This window comes from Molossus molossus, unplaced genomic scaffold (genome assembly GCF_014108415.1).
Source record: "Molossus molossus isolate mMolMol1 unplaced genomic scaffold, mMolMol1.p scaffold_m16_p_8, whole genome shotgun sequence".
NCBI lineage: Eukaryota > Metazoa > Chordata > Mammalia > Chiroptera > Molossidae > Molossus > Molossus molossus.
Window position 1 is genome coordinate 13135685 of NW_023425402.1, and position 20270 is coordinate 13155954.

The window sequence follows — 20270 nt, forward strand, 5'->3', positions numbered from 1 at the left end:
GCTAAGTCTTGTCTTCCATGCCTCAAGAAGTCTGGACTTCATTCTAAAGGCAAGGGTTAAGCCTTGGACAATTTTAAGACATCAGCCGACTTGGGAAACAAGCAGTACACTACAGCAGAAAGAACTCAGCACCTGGAATCAAAAGATCTAGTTTCAAGCCCCAACTCATCTCTTTTAGTCTCTAAGAAATGAGTTTTCTCACTGATTACTATAAATTTTCTGCAAGAAGGAAGGGAAAGCTCTATACATCTATATACATATACATACACATACATATATATTTGGTTAAGTGAAAAATAGAAGGCAAAAAATGGAAAGCAAGATTCCTTGCTCATATAAGAGTTAATGGATAGACTATCACAATCTCAAATACTTATTAAGTACTTAAACTATTCCCAACACTGTCCTAGATTTAAGAAGCATACAAGTAGAGGACTTATCCTCTAGCCTCAAAAAGTTGACAATCTTACTAGAGATAAGTGAAAAACTGTAGGACCTAAAGTAGGATGTAAAGAGAGGGTAGGATTCAGCCACATGGAGGACAGAAAACATTCTAGGCAGCGGTGAGAGTATAGCAATGAAAAGAGAGAAGGGGGTTGGGAGAGCCTGAGGCGTTGTGACCTGTATACATGCTTCCACTCTGCTGCCACTTGCTGAACACAACAGGCTCTGCACAAACCTCCACACATCCCTCCGGACTGCCTGTTGCCAGTTCACACCTTTCACTCCTGGTAAATCCCTTCAAACTTCAACCCTCAAAAAGACATCCAAAACTGATCTGTCATTTTGTTCTTGTGCAAACTCACTGTAATTACATATTTAATTCACATGAGTCTGCAGGTATTCTTACTGTCTTGAAGATATTTTGAAGATCAACTAAGGTGTTTTTAATGAAATCACTTTCAGTTGTTTATATTTTTTTTTTCTTTTTTATATCCAGAGCAAATGTCTATTCCACTGAGAACACAGCACTGCCTTTTCCATAACTAAATAGTCCAATGTAATTAACCTGCCACCAGGTACATAACTAGTCCTATTGGAGAAAGTTGCCATAAAGAAGTTTCAGTGTTTCAGTTGTTTATAGATAATATTATTTTTTAAAATATATTTTTATTGATTTTTTAGAGAAGAAGGGAGAGAAACATCAATGTGAGAGAGAAACATCGATTGCCTGCCTCCTGCACGCTGCCTACTGGGGATCAAGCCCACAACCCAGGCATGTGCCCTGACTGGGAATTAAACCGGGACCTCTCAGTCCATGGGGTGATGCTCAATCCACTAAGCCTTACTGGCTAGGCAATATTATTATTATTTTTTAATCACTACAAAGAACCTTCTTATCTGCACAAATGTGTGAAGCCAGCAGAAACAGTGTCAATGTCCCCCTTTTACAGGGGAGGAAAACGTAGCTATGGGTCTCAGACCACCAGCAGCAGTACCACCACCACTTGTTAGAATTATCTGCCCCAACCCAGGCCTACTGAGTCAGAAAGTCTGGGAGAGAGGCACAGGGACCTGTGTCAACAAGCCCTCCGGCCCAGCCGGTGTGGCTCACTGCATTGAGCATCATCCCATGGACTGAGAGGTCCTGATTCGATTCCCGATCAGGGTACATGCCTGGGTTGTGGGCTCATCCTCAATAGGGGGGGAATGCAGGTGGCAGCCAATCAATGTTTCGCTCTCACATCAATGTTTCTCTCTCTCTCACTAAAAAAATTATAAAAACATATTTTTAAAAAGAACAAGGCCTCCAGTTGATGCTAATGCTGGTCAGTGTGAGAACTGTGTATCTAAAGGCACTGAGAGTGCCCTGGCCAGTTTGGCTCAGCGGTTAGAGCATCGGCCTGCGGTCCAGAGAGAACCGGGTTCGGTTCCCGCTAAGGGCATGTGCCAAGGTTGCAGTTTGTCCTCAGCCCTGGTTGGGTTGTGCGGGTGGCAACCACTCGATGTGTCCCTTTCACATTGATGTTTCTCTCTCTCTCTTCCTTCCTCCCCCCCTCCCTCCCACTCTATCTGAACAAAATATGGAAAAATGTCCTCAGGTGAGGATAAAAATAAAGGCACTGAGCCAGTTGCCCTGGCCGGTTTGGCTCAGCGGTTAAAGTGTCCCCAGACCAGAGAGTCCTGGTTCCCGCTAAGGGCACCTACCTCGGTTGCGGTTCATCCCCGGCTGCGGTTGGGGTTGGGGTTGTACGGGTGGCAAACAGTCGATGTGTCTCTCTCACATCGATGTTTCTCTCTCTCTCTCTCCCTCCCTCTCTCCCTCCCTGTTCTATCTGAAGATAAATGCAAAAAAAAAAAAAAAAGTCTTCAGCTGAAGATAAAAAAATAAATAAAAGTAAAGGCACTAAACCAGCAAGCAGCAAAGCTACAACTCCAATCCAGGCCTTCTGACCTCAAGTTTATTGTTCTTTCCATTCTACCCAACTGCTTTCCATTCTCCCCAACTGGATTGTAGCTCCTTGAAAATAAAGGTCTGATCAGGAAGAAAACAGCCCACACCAGGAAATTTCATAGAAATTATCTATATACATACAAGTGTTTGTTTTCTAAATGCTTTCATAATCGTTATATCTTTTGATTTTTATGTCCTTCCTACTGAAGGCAAAACAATGGTTAACACTGTAACTTTACAGATGGTAAAACTCAGTATACCTCTTAGCTACCGCTTATTAAAGGTTTATTACATGACAACCTTGGTTCTAGTGCCTCGCATGTGTTAACTTATTTAATTAGCACAATAACACTATGAGATAAGTACTATGCTTCTCTGCATTTTACCGATGAGAGAACTGTATTGGGAAGGGTGCAAAAACAGAAACCTCACCAGATAGTTTCATTAGAGGGGATTTGATAATACACGGGACAAAATACAGCAGGTAGAACTAAAAACCAAAGGGAATGATGAAGTCACCCAAAGATTAGCAACCCAAGAGGCCACTACCACCCCTAAGCCTGGACAGAAATAGAGAGGATGTGCTGTTATTACAGCCAGGAGCAAAGGCTGCCAAGCAGGAGCTAGAACCAAGGAGACACAGCCAGAGACACTGCCCAAAGCAGAGGGAGAAAGAAACTGTGGTCTCCCTTTGTCCTGTCTGTTAGTCTTCCCCAATACCTTTGCAGGGAAAGTTCAGGAAATGCATCTATGGGGAAATAAGTGAATTATAGCATAGAAACAGTCACAGGGTATGGGACTCAGTTATCTGGCTCCATATCTAGATTCTTTTTTCTTTCTTTTTTTCTTTATTGGTTTTAGAAAGGAAGGAAGGGAGAGGGAGAGAGAGATAGAGATAATGATGAGTGGACATCGACTGGCCGCTTCCTACATGCCCCCCACTGGGGATCAGGCGTACAACTCGGGCATGTGCCCTGACCGGGAATCGAAACGGCAACCTCTTGGTGCATGGGTCGATGCTCAACCACTGAGCCACATAGGCCAGGCTCCATATCTAGATTTTTAATCACTGTGCTATGGAACTGTCCAAGGTAAAGTTACCACAGAGCCCAGGTCCCCAAATTCATATTCAAAGATCCTCTTTGCCTCCTAACCATCACCACCCCACCATCCAAAGCCATCTCACCTCTTAATACATTTAAAACATTGATTCATTGGTCAAAGTTATGCTGACAAGGTAGCCAAGGCCACTGTCTAAGTGTGGGAAACATGAAGCCTTTCTGCAAAAAGTTCTAGAAACTCTGAAGCTTTATTACAATCCTATACAAAGACTTCTGAGCTCAAAGGAGTCTTTCTCAAACTTTAGAGTATATAAAGAACATCTGGGGAGCTCTTAAAATGCAGATTATGAGGCCCACAACAGCAGAGCCAGGAAACTACACTTTTAACAAGTAACCCAGATGATTTTGATGAAGTTAGTAACCAACCTTCTAAGAAACATTTTTTTTTTCTTTAAAAGTGCAAAGTGCAAAAAACACTAAAAAGCATGGGCCCCATCCAAGAGATGAAGGACCAAGAATTAATGAATTTAGAACACATCTGTGTTCAAGAATATCACTCTTAGAAGAGCAGAAAGATTTCAATGAATGAACATGAATGTCTATCAAATTCCAAGCCAGGTTGCAGCCATCCCGCAGATCCATCTCACTAACCTTGGCTGCCAAGGGTAGAGGCAGCCGTGTGGTAGGTCTCACAGTCCACACAAAATGTTCCTTGCTTCTCTGCCCCGAGCATCTCCAGTTTCCGAGTCAGGAGCTCCACGGTCTGCTGGACACTCTTGCCCTCAGCCACAGGCATCTGGGACACACTGGAAGGAAGAGAACCGAATCATCTGTATCCAGAGACACATGTCCACTCGCTGCACCACTCAATCACCCACAGAATCACAGTTCATCAGGACCTTACAGACCACCTACCATGACCCCCTTAGTTTAAAGATAAGGAAATAGCCCCGGCCCATTTGGCTCAGAGGTTAGTGTCAGCCTTTGGACCAATGAGTATCGGGTTCAGTCTTGGTAAGGGACACGTACCTCAGTTGCGGTTCGTCCCCAGCCCTGGTCAGGTCGTGCAGGCAGCAACCAGTCGATGTGTGTGTCTCTCGCGTCAATGTTTCTTTCTCTCTCTCCCTTCTTCCCTCCCTCCCACTCTAGCTGATGATAAATGGAAAAGTATCCTCAGGTGAGGATTAAAAAAAGATGAGGAAATAGAGGCCCACAGTCCCTAAGAATAAGAGCCCAGATCTTGGGACTCTCTCACAACAGTGCAGTGAACTTCCTATCACACTAGAATTTCCTGAGTGTGCCATGTGTGCCAACATTCAAGAGAAAACTGTAGGTGGCATACAGACTGAGCACTTGATATCACTAAGCTGTGTAATGAGTAAGGATTCCCTTTACAACTATTTCAGATCTGACTATATCAAGCAGAATGCCTCAATTTGGGGTATGTTTTTCCCAACTCTCTAACACTCTGAAAGTGTGATGTCCAGTACAGTAGCCACAAGCCACATGTGGCCATTTATATTTAAATAAGAATGTATCAGCCCTGGCCGGTTTGGCTCAGCGGTTGGAGCGTCGGCCTGCGGTACAGAGAGACCCGGGTTCGGTTCCCGCTAAGGGCACGTACCTCGGTTGCAGTTTGTCCCCGGCCCTGGTTGGTCGTGCGGGTGGCAGCTACTCAATGTGTCCCTTCACATCGATGTTTCTCTCTCTTTCTCTGTTCCTCTCTCTCTCCCTCCCGCTCTATCTGAACAAAAAATGGAAAAATGTCCTGGGGTGAGGATAAAAAGAAAAAAAGAATGTATCAAAACAATGAAGCAAAAAATGTTATTTCTGCCCTGGCTGGTTTAGCTCAGCGGTTGGAGCATCCTGCGGACCAGAGAGTCCTAGGTTCGGTTCCCGCTAGGGACACATACAAAAAAAAACAAAACAAACAACACATTTGTTTGCCCTTGCCAGTTTGGCTCAGTGGTTAGAGCGTCGGCCTGCGGTCCGGAGAGACCCGGGTTCGGTTCCCACTAAGGGCACGTACTTCGGTTGCAGTTTGTCCCCGGCCCTGGTTGGTCGTGTGGGTGGCAGCCACTTGATGTGTCCCTTCACGTCGATGTTTCTCTCTCTCTCTCCCTCCCACTCTATCTGTACAAAAAATGGAAAAATATCCTCGGGTGAGGATAAAAAAAAAAAAAAAAATGTTATTTCCAAGATGTCCTTCTATGGTGAGTAAAACTGGCTTTCCTTTAGAATGAAAGTTAACAGTCACCAAGCCCCAACTATGTGTCAGACAGTGTCCAAAAGCCTTAAAATAAATGAACGATTTGAATCCTCCCAAAAGCCCTAGAAGATGTGCTATTGCTTATCTCCTTGTTACAAATGAGGAAACTAAAGTACAGAGGAGTTGACTAACTTACACAAGGTCACTCAACTTTGTGTGGTGCAGCTAAGATTCAAAGTCAGGCAAACTGTGTCCATGTCCATGCCCTTTACTAGAGGACTACTTTCCTAGGGATGTAGTTAAAATACTTTTAAGGAAATGAAACAGAATTTTGTTTTCAATTTTTTTTTTGGTACATGCCCCTAGCGGGGACCAAACCTGGAACTCTCTAGTCCACAGGCCGACGCTCCAACCGCTGAGCCAAACCGGCCAGGGCTGTTTTCAATTTTTATTACAGATGTTTATGAAATAGATTTTTTAAAAAACATTAATAAATAATAGTACAGGTGGTACTTAGCTATATAAAAATCAGAAAGACAGCCCTGGCCAGTTTGGCTCAGCAGTTAGAACGTCGGCCCATGGACCAGAGTCTAGGTTCGGTTCCCACTAAGGGCACATACCTCAGCTGCAGTTTGTCCCCAGCCCCGGTTGGGGTCATGTGGGTGGCAACCACTCGATGTGTCTCTCTCACATCGATGTTTCTCTCTTTCTCTCTTCCCCCCTCTCTCCCTCCTGCTCTATCTGAAGATAAATGCAAAAATGTCCTCGGGTAACAAAAAAAAAAATCAGAAAGACAGTCATTTGTGACTGAATTTTGGGAAACACTGCATTACTTTATGATCAATCAGCCAAATGAAGCTATAACGGCAGAGTCCTACTTGTTGCTAAAAACTGTCATTACTTGTGTAGCTGATGTGGCTCAGTGGTTGAGCATCAACCCATGCACCAAAAGGTCTCCAGTTCAATTCCCGATCAGGCCACATGCCCAGATTGTAGGCCCAAGCCCCAGTGGGGGACATGCAGGAGGCGGCCAATCGATGTTCTCTCTCATCGATGCTTCTGTCCCTCTCTCTCCCTCTCCTTTCCTCTCTAAAAATTAATAAAGAAAAAATATTTTTAAAAAATTTGTCACTACTCTCCATCAGAAAAAGCATTGATAAAGAATGATGATGTACTTCATTTTGAAATATAAAAGCATCCCTAAAATGATGCTACTGGGGTGAGAAGACCTAGAAATCTGAAAAAGTTGATAAGGGTCCCAACAGACAGAGAAGCTTTTCCCTCTGTCTGCCTTTTCTACTGAAAGAACAAGGTCTTCCGGGTTCCAAGCCTCTGTGCTGCAAACTTGTCATTCCCAGCTCTCACACACCTCCCTTATGCTAGCAGAGGTGGGGAATGTCCGGCCTGCGAAATCAATACCAGCTAACATCACATGCCTTACCAAATTAGCCTGACCCAATATAGCAGGGTAAATTTTAAAAAATAAATTTTTTTTAATTGATTTTAGAGAGAGAGAAAGGGAGAAGGTGAGAGAGCTAGAAACATGGATGAGAGAGATCGACTGGCCGCCTCCCACATGCCCCCCAACTGGGGATTTGGCCCACAACCTGGGCATGTGCCCTGACTGGGAATTGAACCGGCAACCTGTTGGTACATGGGTTGATGCTCAACCACTGAGCCATACCGGCCAGGCTTAGCAGACTAATTTTTAAGTTGATAATTTTGTATGGCCTGTAGATGATGTTATACCCAAATGGCCCCTAGCAGAAAGAAATTTCCCCACCTCTGTGCGGTTAGAAGACTCAGAGGAGGCTCTTGATGTCAAATGTAGGAAACAAAAGTGCAATCCCTGAAAAACTGGCAAGAACCTAGGAGTTTCCACAGGCTCTTAAATGAGAAGCCTATAATCATTTGCCTTCAAATATCCTAGGCTACAGTCCTTTGACTGAAAATGCTTACACTTACCAATATTAAAACAACAACAACAACAACAACAACAAAAACAAAAACACTGCCTGGCAGGTGTGGCTCAGTGGACTGAGCAGTGTCCCATGGACTGAGAAGTCCCGGTTCGATTCCAGGATCAAGGCACATGCCCAGGTTGGGGGAAGGGGACGTGATCCCCAGTAGGGGATGTGCAGGAGGTAGCCAATCGATGTTTCTCTCTCACATTGAGTTTATATCTCTCTAATAAAAAATCAATAAGAACATTAAAAAAAAAAAACCTGAAATCTAGCATTTTGGAATTAATGCCTCCAAGGGCACTAGACCCATACCTTTCCCTGCCACCCTGACTTCTGTTAGAGATAAAAAGTGCATAGAAACTAGACAAATCATAAAGAAAACAGGTCCTGAAGAAGTAATGTGCCTAGAACCCCAATCTCCTAATTCCCATTAGCTTTGGTTTCCCTCTAGACCCAAGATCTAAAAATGGCCAAACTAGAACCAGACACGGGCTAGTCTAACTATATTTAGTGACTGTAGGAAGGGGCAGGAGAAAACCTAAAAAAGATACTGTCTTCTCCTTGCCTATTCCCAAACCCCTCCGGCTCTGCCTGCTGATGGGTTCCAGTTTGCACATCCTATTTCCGACCCTAAAGTTCTATCCCTGGCCTCACCGGCAGGAAGATGTACCAAGAAAATGGGAAGGAGGTACCCATTGATGGGTTCCTGGGATAAGACCCAGGAGGAAGGGGGCGCACCTCTGAGGTATCAGGCCCGGGGACGTCACAACTCTCATGGTGTCCCCCTCACACACGATCCGAGGACAACGTGCTAAGCTCCTGGGGTACCGCGGACCCTCGTCCCGATCCTCCTCCCAGGTACACTCCAGGCTCCGAGGGCCCTTCACGACCCCAAGGCCCGCCCCACAAACTCCCATGCAGTCCTACCAAGTCACTCCCATGATGTCAGACCAGGAGAGTAGCAGCAGCGAGTAGTTGAACCGCAGAGCTCTCCACCCGCAACGTTAAATAAAGGCCCCTAATGCCAGCGTCGGTGGAGGGAGGTGCTCCGGAAATTACGTAAAAACTGAGCGCCCAGTCGACGCTCCACGAGGGGGTCTGTCTAGGAGCCTGCTCGGTGACACCTTCATTGATATTACTGCCCAGCTGCTCCTCCAAGGCTTGCAGCACCCTGGGCCTAAACCCTCAAGGCTTAGAGAAGCCAACGTTAAATGCAAAGAGTTTATTTGGGAGTCTAGCTCCAGCACCTGTGAGTTCTTAGCAGGTGCGGCAACGCTAGTGGCACGCCAGGCCTCCGACCGGTAGGGGGCGCTGTGAGCTCTACGTGTGGCTTCTTGGGACCTGGGAGTTCACGGCGCAAGCGCACCCACGACTTCTTCCTCTCCACGTGTGAAGTTTCTCCGCACCTTTTTCAAGAAAAATGCCCAAATTCAAGGCAGCCCGCGGGGCCGGGGGTCAGGAAAAACATGCGCCTCTTGCCGACCAGATTTTGGCTGGGGACACGTTGCGGGCAGGGGCCCGGGAAAAGCGGCGGGGTCGTGGAACCAAAGAGGAGGAAGAGTATGTGGGGCCCCGGCTGACCCGACGGATTTTGCAGCAAGCGCGGCAGCAGCAGGAGGAGCTCGAGGCCGAGCATGGGACTGGGGGCAAGCCTGCGGCCCCACGGGAGCGCATCACGCGGCTGGGTGAGTGGCGAGACGGGTGCAGGAAGGAGGTTAGGAGGGGATCGAGGAGCGTCGGGCAGAATAGCTTGGAATAAAAGGGTTCGTAGTACTCCCTTACAACAGTAATGGAATGGGAGACCCAGCCCTGGAGCGGATTTAGGGTAGTCAGAGCCCTTCACGCCTGCTACTAGTTTTAGGCCCCCTCCTCTGGGTACCTCTGAGGTTAGTCCAAAAGAAAGTGGTTGCTCACACCACTAAATTCTAGTATTTACCCATTTGTTCTATAAATATTTATGGCATGTCTACTAGTGCTTCGTCCTGTACTAGGAGGTTAGAAGGTTGGGATAAAGAAGTAAACAAGGGCCCTGGCCGGTTTGGTTCAGCGGTTAGAGTGTCGGCCGGCGGTCCAGAGAGATCTAGGTTCGGTTCCCGCTAAGAGCAGTACCTCGGTTGCAGTTTGTCCCCGGCCCTGGTTGGGTCGTGCGGGTGACAACCACTCGATGTGTCCCTTTCACGTCGATGTTTCTCTCTCACTCTCTCTTCCTCCCACTCTATCTGAACAAAAAAATGGAAAAATGTCCTCCGGTGAGGATAAAAAAAAAGTAAACAAGGTAGACATGTGCCTGACTTCAGGATTTTACAGTCTAGCCCAGGAGAGAGTAGACGATAGGCAATGAGAATAATACATCCCATGGCAAAGTATAAAAGTTTCTGATAACAGCAGCATTGATCTTGGGGTCAGGCTCCCCAGATTGCATGTCCTTTGTGCTGAGACCTAAAAAATGAGTGGAGAGTGCTCTGAGCAGAAAGAACAATGTTGTTTAGGTGCTAGAGAGAGAGAGAAAGTAAAATATGATAAACATTTTCCTATTTGGGTTGGGAGTGTTGACCTTCCTAATCCATTTCTCAGATTTCTTTGTCCTGACACAATTGAACATAGGCCTCCTGCCTACAGTATATTTATGTGGCTTCTAAGACATCACATTCCTGTTACTACTTACCTCTTAGTATCCTTTGCTGGCTCCCCTTTGATTTCCAACCTCTTACTGAAGTGCCACAGGGTTCAGTCTTTGGACCTCTCTCTTCAATCACTTCTGTGGTGCTGTCATCAGTTTCATAGTTTAAATGCCATCTATTTGGGCCCTGGCCGGTTTTTCTCAGTGGTTAGAGCATAGGCCTGCAGACCAAGGAGTCTTGGGTTCTGTTCTGGTCAGGGGCACTACCTCTGTTGCGGTTTGCCCCCAGCCCTGGTCCTGGTCAGGCAGGAGGCAGCCAGTCGATGTATCTCTTTCACACTGATGTGTGTCTGTCTGTCTGTCTCTCTCCCTCTCCCTCTCTCTCTCCTTCTCCCCCTCCCTCCCACTCTGAGATAAATGGAAAACTATCCTTGGGTGAGAATTATAAATGAATAAATAAATAAATACCATCTATTTGGTGACTACTTCCAACTATATTCTAGCCTTGATTTTTTTTACCATGAAACCTAGAATCTTCAGTTGCCTATTTAGCATCTCCAGTTTGAAGTCTAATAGACATCTCAAATTTAACACGTCCAAAGTAGACCTCGACAAACCTGCTTCTCCAACATCTTCCTCATCTCAGTTAATAGCATGCTATCTTTCCATTTGCTTAAGACGAAAAGCTTGGACTTCTCTCTTTCTCATTCCACATCCGATCTGTTGGGAAAACCTCTTGACTCTACCTTCAAAATATATCTCGAATCAGACCAGACCACTTCTGACCACCATCGTCTTCAGTGATCTCATGCCTGGATCATTGCAGTAGCCTCATTAATGTCCTATACCCCCTACAGTTCACTCTCAACTCAACAGCGAGAAGATTACAGTGGTTTGCAAAGCCCTGTATGATCAGCTCCATTGCCAGTCCGACTTCTACTTTCTCCCTTTTGCTCCACCCATATAAGCTTAAGCATGGCAAGTTAGGGCCTTTGCCCTGGTTGCTCCTTTTGCCCTCATACACCTGTAGGCGTACTCCCTCAATTCTTCACCTTCTCAGAGAGGCCTTATGTTATGCAAAGAGCCCGAGTCCCAGGAAAATAACCCAGTTGACTGGCTGTGAAAGACATGGGTTTATGAGGACTTACATGCTCACTGGTGGAGGCCGGCCAGTGAAGTTTTCCACAACACAGGCTTTCCCAGCACAGGGTTGTATAGAGTACAGAAAACAAAGCAAACAGCATGCAGGGTAGACATGCTCACACACAGCCCGTGGAAGATCAAAACACTAGCAGTTTACAGTCCGGGCTCACATCCTAGAACAGTTTGTGTTTGGCTGTTTCTTGACCAAGGAGCTGGCCAGGTTCCCAGGGTCACTCCCACTTACAGATGGCCTTCTTCTTATTCCCACAGGGTGGGAGGGGGAGTTGGAATTTGGAAAGGGGCCCAGGTTCTCACATACCATACACCTTCCCTAATCACTTCATTAAAAATTGCAACATGCCCACCCTGGCTGGATGGCTCGGTTGAGTGGGTCAAGGCACATACCTAGGTTGTGGGTTCAATCCCCAGGGCCTATGCAGGAGGCAACTGATCAGTGTTTCTCTCTCTTTTTTCCTCTCTCTAAAATCAGTGGAGGGCATGTCCTTTGCTGAGGAGTAGGAGAAGAAGAAAAAGGAGAGAGAGGGAATTTCAATACCCCCACTACTGTCTGCACAATCCCAGCTTCTCTACTCTGCCCTGTTGCTTTCTTCATAGCACTTGTCTTTTAACCTATTATGTGTTAAATATATTGTCTGTCTTCCCCCACTAGAATATAAGCTCTTTAAGGGCAAAAGGTTTTGTTTCTCTTGTTCAGTAATATATTTCCAGCACCCAGACAGTGTCTTAAAGATAGTAGGCACTCAGTGTTTGCTGAATGCCTGGATAATGAGTGATGGGAAGGTGGGTAGGAACCAAATCTGCAAAAGACCTGGAGGCCGTGCCCAGAATTAAAAGCTATCATAAAGACAATGGAAAACTGTTGGAGAATATGGAGACCAATTACGGGATTGTTTAATTTAGGCAAGAGATGATGGTGATCTAGGCTTAGACAGAGCTGTGAAGGATTTGAAAGAAATTCTGTGAGGTAGACTTGAATAGGACTTGGTAATTCATTGGGTGTTAGGGATGAGGCAGGCCTGCCTCCCAGGTTCTGGCTTAGCATTGGGTGGATGGTGGTGCCATGTACTTAGATGTAGAACAGAGTGAGTAGTATAAACCTAGAAGGAAAAGAGAGTGAGTTGGCTTGATGACAAGTGAAGTTTGAAGTGCCTGTGGGTCGTCCAAGAGCGGCTGTACAGGTGGCAGCTGAAGTTATGGTCTAGAGTGAAGGGATTTCTACCTAGAAGTACAGATTTGGGAGTTGTTAGCATGAGGAGACAAAACACCTGTGCGCCCCCCACCCCCATTTAGCTTTTATCACACACTCCCTCTGTTAATGACCTGTTCATATGCAGCATTTTGTCTCCCTGATTGGAGTATTGCATCCCTTACCAGATGCCCAACCAGCTGTAGCCTTCCAGTAATCAGTCATTCAAATGGGTCGGTCCATTGAAACCTGAAGTACAGAGCCTGGCCTCGAGGCCTTCCACAGTGTGGGTTCACTTGACCCATCCAGCCTTATTTCTTGCTACTGCCTAACAGACACTTTTGTCACCAATTCCTTTTGCCAGTGTTGTGACCCAGGTTTGGAACACACTCCACCTGCGCCCATGCTCCCTATCCAGGGTCTAACTATCCTCTGCACTCATCTTCTAAGTGCCTATGGTATATACTGTCTCTGCCACTCATTTGGCGTATAATCAGGTCCTACTATGTGTATATTATACAGGCGACAGATGTACAACCTGTTCCCAGACCACCTGCCATAGGCAAATCGCTTCACTTTTTTTGTGCTTTAGTGTCTCCATCTGAAACTGAGTATAATAATAGACCTACTTCTTGGGGTTTATGTACAGTGTTTAGAACAGTTCCTGCTACATGACTAAGCGTAGTGTGTTAACTGTGATGTGTTGGCATCACTATCTCATTGGTTCATAGATGTACATTTTGTTTCTCAAGCAAGATTGTAAGCCCCTGGTACAGGAAGGTGATGTGTGCACCATTTCACTGCACACGTCTTTATTACAAGCACACATGAGGCTAATGCTGTGCATAGTGGTTCAAGTTAAATTGACCTCTAAATCCCTCACCCACTACTTGCCTTTCTCATCCATTTCATCTCCCTTCTCAGGTCCAGGAGCGCCGCAAGATGGATCAGATGACGAGGATGAGGAGTGGCCCACCCTGGAGAAGGCCGCCACAATGACAGGGGCAGGCCATCATGCAGAGGTGGTTGTGGACCCTGAGGATGAGCGTGCCATTGAGATGTTCATGAATAAAAACCCTCCTGCCAGGTAGGGCTGGCATGGCCTGGGATTTCGGGTAATGGGTCCTGGTAGCAACTTCCCACAGGGGAGCAAATGCCCCAGCAGAGTTTTGATTTCGTACCTTTGGGAACGGCCTGAGTATTGCTGGTTGTAAGGGGCCACCTTAAAATGAGGGCATCCTCAAAAGACCGTTCTGAGTAAGAATGATACAGACTCAAAATACCTCCTCCCCCTCTGTCCACCTGTTCTAGAACTGCTCGGATTACCTGAGGAAGCAGCTACCCGGCCTTTTTATGTTTCTGGGGAGATGTATCCCATTGCATTTGGTCTTGCCATGCTCAGTGTCCTAGTGGTGAGCTCTGTCCTGTGCCATTTCTCTTTCATACCCTAAGCTTCATTGTATTCAGGGTTTTTCTATCTTAGCACTATTGGCATTTGGGGCTGGATAAATCTTTTTTGCGGAGGCTGTCCTGTGCAATGTAGGGTGTTCAGCAGCATCCCTGTCCTCTACCCACTAGATACCAGTAATGACCTTCTCCCCTACTGTGATAACCAGACATGTCTCCGGCATTGCCAGGTGTCCCCTGGGGGCAAATTCACCCCTCGTTAGAACCACTGATTTATTCCTATCTGTAATAAATGCTAGCTGCGAAAGGTACAGGCGTTTAAGCTCCTGTAGTCAAACTCCTGAGAGTATGGATTTGGACCCAGGAGAGGGGAATCTAAGAGAAGGGCCCTCGACCGGTTCACTCTGACCCTGTGATAGTAACATGACATTGTTCTTGGTTCTTCAGGCTATTTTAGGTTAATGCTTCTCATTGCTAATCACTGTGAGAGGACGGAAGCTGAATGATAAGGTCTGTCGTAGTTTATTTGAGAGCACAGAATGAAGGAATGAGTTCCTTTTCCAGATTGAGACCCAGCGACTGAAGTAGATGTCACAAAGTGTGTACCTGAACTTGTGTGCTTGTCCCACCAGAGAGCCTCTCACTCAGTGCCTTATAACTCCTTAATAGATCGTTCTGAGAGGCTTGTCAGTGGTTTTCCGGCTTGCAGTAAATAAAAGAGTAAAGCTGCACCCTGGCCGGTTTGGCTCAGCGGTTAGAGCATTGGCCTGCGGTCCAGAGAAGCCCGGGTTCGGTTCCCGCTAGAGGCATGTACCTCGGTTGCAGTTTGTCCCCGGCCCTGGTTGGGTCGTGCGGGGGCAGCCACTCGATGTGTCCCTTTCACGTCGATGTTTCTCTCTCTCTCTTCCTCTCTCTCCCTCCCACTCTACCTGAACAAAAGATGGAAAAATGTCCTCGGGTGAGGATAAAAAATAAATAAATTTTTAAAAAAGAGTACAGCTGCTAGAAACAGTGACTCCTGACATTCTTGAGAAATGACAGGTGGCACCTTCAGAAAGCAGGCTTGAACCCACGTGAGCACAGCAGTCAGAGGCCGTGTCGTTTGGAGGCACGTTAGTGTGCGCTGTAAGGGACCCAAGCTTTCGGACCTGAGCAGCCGGGATTTGACTCTTTGCCCCACTTGAGAACTCTGAGACTTTGGGTGAGTTTGTAACCTGAGTGTCAGTTCCCATGTTGAGTAAGGGACTAGCACCTCATATAGGTGTTGCACAGACTATCTAAGGTAACGTCTGAGAAGTCCTGTACTCGGTGCCTGACCTTGAGAAGATCCTTAGAAAACGGGAGCCGTTTCAAATATGTGTTGGCAGCCGCTGAAGATACCAGTCCTATACCGGAGTCTGATGTAATGAGAATGCTGAATCATCACAATAAAATTATGTTTGATATACAGTTTAACGAGGCTGGAAAGAAGATGATTAATCTTAGAAATACTTCCATAAATTTTAATAAATTAAAATGGTGGGAAGTTTGTGCCCTGGTCTCTTTCCCAGTGATCCCAGCTACTTGAAATCTTGGTATATAACTGAGAGGTCAGACCAGGATTTAGTAATTGAGGAGACTTCAGCATATGAGGGATATGTCTGAAATAGGCAACACTTACTATACATTTGCTGTGTACTAATAGTTCTGAGTAGTAATATGCACGCATGAATTCATTTAATCCTGACATTCACTTTATAAGATAGGTATAGTTATTACCCCTCTTTTACAGATGAGGAAACTGAGGCATAGAGAGGCAAAACAGCATGCCCAAGGCTATACAGGGAGTGGAAAAGCTGGGATTTAAACCCAGGCGGACTGACTTCAGAGTCCAGGTTCTTAACCTCCACAGGACTGTCTGCTTTGTCCTAAACTGGAGGACTTTCAGGTCATTTGTGCCCTGTAGCTATTCCATGGTGGGTGGTTGGGCCCAGAGGGGAACTGAGGTCACCCATCCCAGCAGGATGACAGGTCTTTCGGGGCTCACAAAGGACTGTGGTGTGGAGTCCAGAGCTTCCGGACTGTCACCACAGCATTCCCAACCCTCCTTCCCCTCCCCTCTGCAACCCCCCACTCTTAGGCGCACCCTGGCTGACATCATCATGGAGAAGCTGACTGAGAAGCAGACGGAAGTTGAGACGGTCATGTCTGAGGTGACAGGCTTCCCTATGCCCCAGTTGGACCCCCGGGTCCTGGAGGTCTACAGAGGGGTCCGGGAGGTAAGAGCTGGAATACCCTCACAGGGACTGTGGGCTCCCATCTAAAGTCTTGGGTGCCCACATCTCTCCACACAGAAGTCCTGGTGGCCGAGAACAGTCTTAAGTCGGAGTATGGGTTCAAATTCCTGCTGCTATACCACTTAGTGACTTGGTGGCTGTGGATAAGTTATATAATTCTCTGGTCTCAGTTTCCCCATCTAGAAAATGAGGATGATAATAGCATCTCCTTATGTGGTGGTTGTGAGGATTCAGTGAGTGAATGTATGAGAAGCCCTTGGACAAGTACCTGGCAAGCAGTGTGTATATTGACAGTAACGATGGTTTTACACCCTCCTCCCCAGGTGTTATCTAAGTACCGTAGTGGGAAGCTGCCCAAGGCATTTAAGATCATCCCTGCACTCTCCAACTGGGAGCAGATCCTCTACGTCACAGAGCCGGAGGCCTGGACTGCTGCTGCCATGTACCAAGCCACAAGGTGGAGTGGATGGGAGTTAGAGTGGCCTTAGGTCTGTGGGTCAGGGCTGGGGGCGTGGGAAGTACAGGCTTTCCCGGCCTTTGCCATTGCATTTTAACTTTGCCCCAGAGCTCTCTTTTGTGCTTGTTTATATCGTCATTTTCCCAGTTTTTCCTCTTTCATGTTTTGGGACCAAGACCCAGTTGAGAATCTCCTGTGATATGTTTCTAGGGAAGAGACAGAACTACTGGTCAAACCCCCTAGTGTGTCAGACTGGCCTCAAGTCTGTGGCTCCCCAGGCGTGGCCAGGGCCCTCGAAGAGTAGGGGAGAGAAGACCCCTGATGGGGAGAGGGAAGTGAATAGCTGAGTGCCATCGGTTTGGGAGTACTCTGGCTCTTTCAGTGTTCGCCTCTTGGGTACATCTTGTAGCCCCTTCTGTTCCCTCTTATCAGACTTGGGTGTTACACGCACACAGCTCCCACACACCCCTCAAATCTCTTGCATGCACCATCCACAGTGATATTTAAAGGACCAGCTCCAGGCTATCAAGTAACCTGGGATCTCCCTGCTCCACTTTCCCTATCCTTCCCCCAAAAAACTAGGATTTTCGCCTCTAACCTGAAGGAACGCATGGCCCAGCGCTTCTACAACCTTGTCCTGTTACCCCGGGTACGAGATGACATTGCTGAATACAAACGACTCAATTTCCATCTCTACATGGCACTCAAAAAGGCCCTATTCAAGCCTGGAGCCTGGTTTAAAGGTGAGAACACACGAGGCAGGTAAGAAAGGGAGGCGCCCTGGCAGGTGTGGCTCAGTTGGTTGGAGCATTGTTGTGTACACCAAAAGGTGGTGGATTCGATCACCGGTCGGGGTCCCTGCAGGAGGCAACTGATTGATGTTTCTCTCTCTCAAAAATAAATAAATAAATAAAATAAAAAGCAAGTAGGCAATTTAAATGTTTATTTAAAAAAAATAAGAAAGTGGCCCTGGCCAGTTTGGCTCAGCAGTTAGAGCATTGGCCTGCGGTCCAGAGAGACCCGGGTTCGGTTCCCGCTAAAGGCATGTACCTCGATTGCAGTTTGTCCCCAGCCCTGGTTGGTCATGAGGATGGCAGCCACTCGATGTGTCCCTTTCACGTCAATGTTTCTCTCTCTCTCTCCTCTCTCCCTCCCACTCTATCTAACAAAAAAAATGGAAAAATGTCCTCTAGTGAGGATAAATAAATAAATAAATAAGAAAGTGCCTGGCTGGTGTGGCTCAGGGTTGAGCGTTGACCCAGGCACCAAGAGGTCGCCAGTTTAAATTTCCAGTCAGGGCACATGCCCAGGTTATGGGCCAAATCCCCAGTGGGGGGCATGCAGGAGATGTTCTCTCTCATCGATGTTTCTCACTTTCTCTCCCTCTCTTCTCTCTCTAAAATCAATAAAGAAAAAAAGAATTTAAAAGAATTTCTCGTTCTTGTATTAAAAAAGAAAGGGAGAGGCTGGGGCTCCAGGTGAAAACAGTGAGCATGACGGGAGGCAGCCGTCTCTGGTAGATGGGGTGCTTCCTGCTGTGTGTGTATCCTGTCTCCCTGGTCTCAAAGGGACTGCCCCTCTGTCCCTCCCCAGGGATCCTGATCCCACTGTGTGAGGCCGGCACCTGTACCCTCCGGGAAGCCATCATCGTGGGCAGCATCATCACCAAATGCTCCATCCCTGTTCTGCACTCCAGGTAGTGTTGGTGGGGAAGGAAGATGACTCGTCAGTAGAATCACCAGGATTTGTAAAGTTGGTGGGGGAACAGTGGAGAAGGAGCTAAGAATAGCCCTGGGTTTGTGGCTTAAGCCAGTAGGTGTGTCATTACTCCACTAGGTTGTAAATTTCACAAGAATAGGGTCCCAGTGCCTGGCACATGGTAGGTGCTTGTAAATAGTTGAATGAATGAATAGGGAACATGGGAAGAAAATAGGTTAGGGCTGGAGATGTTGAGATACTTGGATATATTCTAGTTGGGTACTGAATGAGGCAAGCAGTCTGAGCCAGATGTAGGGATTTGGGGTGGATCAGCATAGAGATGGTAACCAGAGCAGGGAGCAGGGTCAAGACTGAGTAGTTGAGACGGCCCGATATGGCCATCTTAGGCATACCACAGTGTAAGGGCCAGCAGAGGAGAAGAGAGAAAAGGCACGGAGAAGTAGACCCTCTCCCCCAACATTTCCCCACCACCAACCCTACCCTACCTTCCTGCCAGTGCGGCCATGCTGAAAATCGCCGAGATGGAATACAGTGGTGCCAACAGCATCTTCTTGCGACTGCTGCTGGATAAGAAGTACGCACTGCCCTACCGGGTGCTGGACGCCCTGGTCTTCCACTTCCTGGGGTTTCGGACAGAGAAGCGTCAACTGCCCGTGCTCTGGCACCAGTGCCTCCTGACATTGGTCCAGCGCTATAAGGCAGACCTGGCCACGGAGCAGAAAGAGGCCCTCCTGGAACTGCTCCGGCTGCAGCCCCATCCACACCTGTCCCCTGAAATCAGACGTGAGCTTCAGAGTGCAGTACCCCGAGATGTGGAAGATGTTCCCATCGCCGTGGACTGAGGAAACAGTCGCGTCTCCTGGTCTGAGGGTGTGGGGAGGACACTAGGCGGCCTGTTAAGGTGACACTGGACACAGCCTCTACAGCTGAAGACCCAGATCTGGGCAGTAAGAGCTCATGGGCCTCTGTGACTCCCCAGAACCTCACAGGGAGGACTGAGGGTCTGGCTGGCTCCCTCTCCCATTCTAGGCCATTGTTCCTGCTCAGTTGTGCAACCTGTTTGAGATTCCAACCCCAGTATTCCTCCTCCCCTGCTGGGGCTTGGAGTAAGTACTTTTTCTCAGGCTGTTGTGTCACCTGGACGTGGATAAAAAGGAGGTATTTATTGAGCTTCTGTGTTTTGGTTATCAATGGAGATCTTTCTGCTTTCTCTTTTTATCTGTCTAGGAGTGGAATCTTACCCAGTATATGAAGACCAACCAACCCCTCCCTCCCCACACTTACTCTACAAGCTTGTTTGTGCAGGCTATACCCAGTGTTAGCCCCTAGGGGGCACAGTCTCTGCCTTCCCCCAATACAGGCAACAGGCGGTCTCTGAGTTGTGGACGGAAGAGCTAGAGGAGAAAGCCCCTAGAGGGAAGTGGAAATACAGAGGCCAGACAGGTCAGAGTAATATTGGCTGTGCCCAGGAATGATTAGAACTGGGTCACTACGAGACAAAGTTCCCTTTCTAACTTTCCTGGCTAATGAGACCTTTAGACCAGAAGTCGGCAAACTAGGGTCATATGCCTATTTTCTTATGACCCATGAACTAAGAATGGTATTTACATATTTTAATGGATAGGAAATTTTTTTTAAACAGTATTTTGTGTCCAGCCAGTGTGGCTCAGTGATTGAGAGCTGACCCTGCACCAAGATGTCGTTGGTTCAATTCCCGGTCAGGGCACATGCCCAGGTTGTGGGCCTGATCCCCAGTGGGGGGCATGCAGGAGACAGCCAGTCAATGTTCTGATGGATGTTTCTCTCTCTCTC

At 47.2% G+C, this 20270-nt stretch overlaps 2 protein-coding genes across 10 annotated transcripts in view; one reads left to right on the forward strand and one right to left on the reverse strand.

Annotated features, from left to right (window-relative positions):
- The window catches only part of MED20 (mediator complex subunit 20), an 80300-nt gene extending 71642 nt beyond the window's left edge, over nucleotides 1–8658 (reverse strand). For all 9 annotated transcript variants that reach the window (XR_004957817.1, XR_004957820.1, XR_004957821.1 and 6 more), the window contains exons 1-2: nucleotides 8557–8658; nucleotides 4108–4262 (exon numbers count right to left, since the gene is read on the reverse strand). Coding sequence is in view for 2 of the 9 variants with exons in the window: in XM_036249307.1 (XP_036105200.1) it covers nucleotides 4108–4262; nucleotides 8557–8570 (169 nt within the window). In the remaining 7 variants the exon portion in view is untranslated. The remainder of the gene's footprint in view (nucleotides 1–4107; nucleotides 4263–8556) is intronic.
- A 163-nt stretch (nucleotides 8659–8821) lies between these two features.
- Nucleotides 8822–19627, forward strand: BYSL (bystin like). The gene is made up of 7 exons (XM_036249181.1): nucleotides 8822–9314; nucleotides 13524–13686; nucleotides 16126–16264; nucleotides 16606–16739; nucleotides 17322–17482; nucleotides 18333–18435; nucleotides 18955–19627. Exons 1-7 carry the CDS (start codon nucleotides 9050–9052, stop codon nucleotides 19298–19300), a joined length of 1311 nt encoding a protein of 436 aa, XP_036105074.1. The 5' UTR covers nucleotides 8822–9049; the 3' UTR covers nucleotides 19301–19627.
- The last annotated feature ends 643 nt before the right edge of the window (nucleotides 19628–20270 follow it).

What these genes read in the sequence shown, in the direction of transcription:
- BYSL (XM_036249181.1), top strand. Translation starts at nt 9,050, where the DNA reads ATGCCCAAATTCAAGGCAGCCCGCGGGGCCGGGGGTCAGGAAAAACAT. An exon ending in AATAAAAACCCTCCTGCCAG is followed by an intron (nt 13,687 to 16,125) that starts GTAGGGCTGGCA and finishes CCCCACTCTTAG; the next exon opens with GCGCACCCTGGCTGACATCA. An exon ending in TCTACAGAGGGGTCCGGGAG is followed by an intron (nt 16,265 to 16,605) that starts GTAAGAGCTGGA and finishes CCTCCTCCCCAG; the next exon opens with GTGTTATCTAAGTACCGTAG.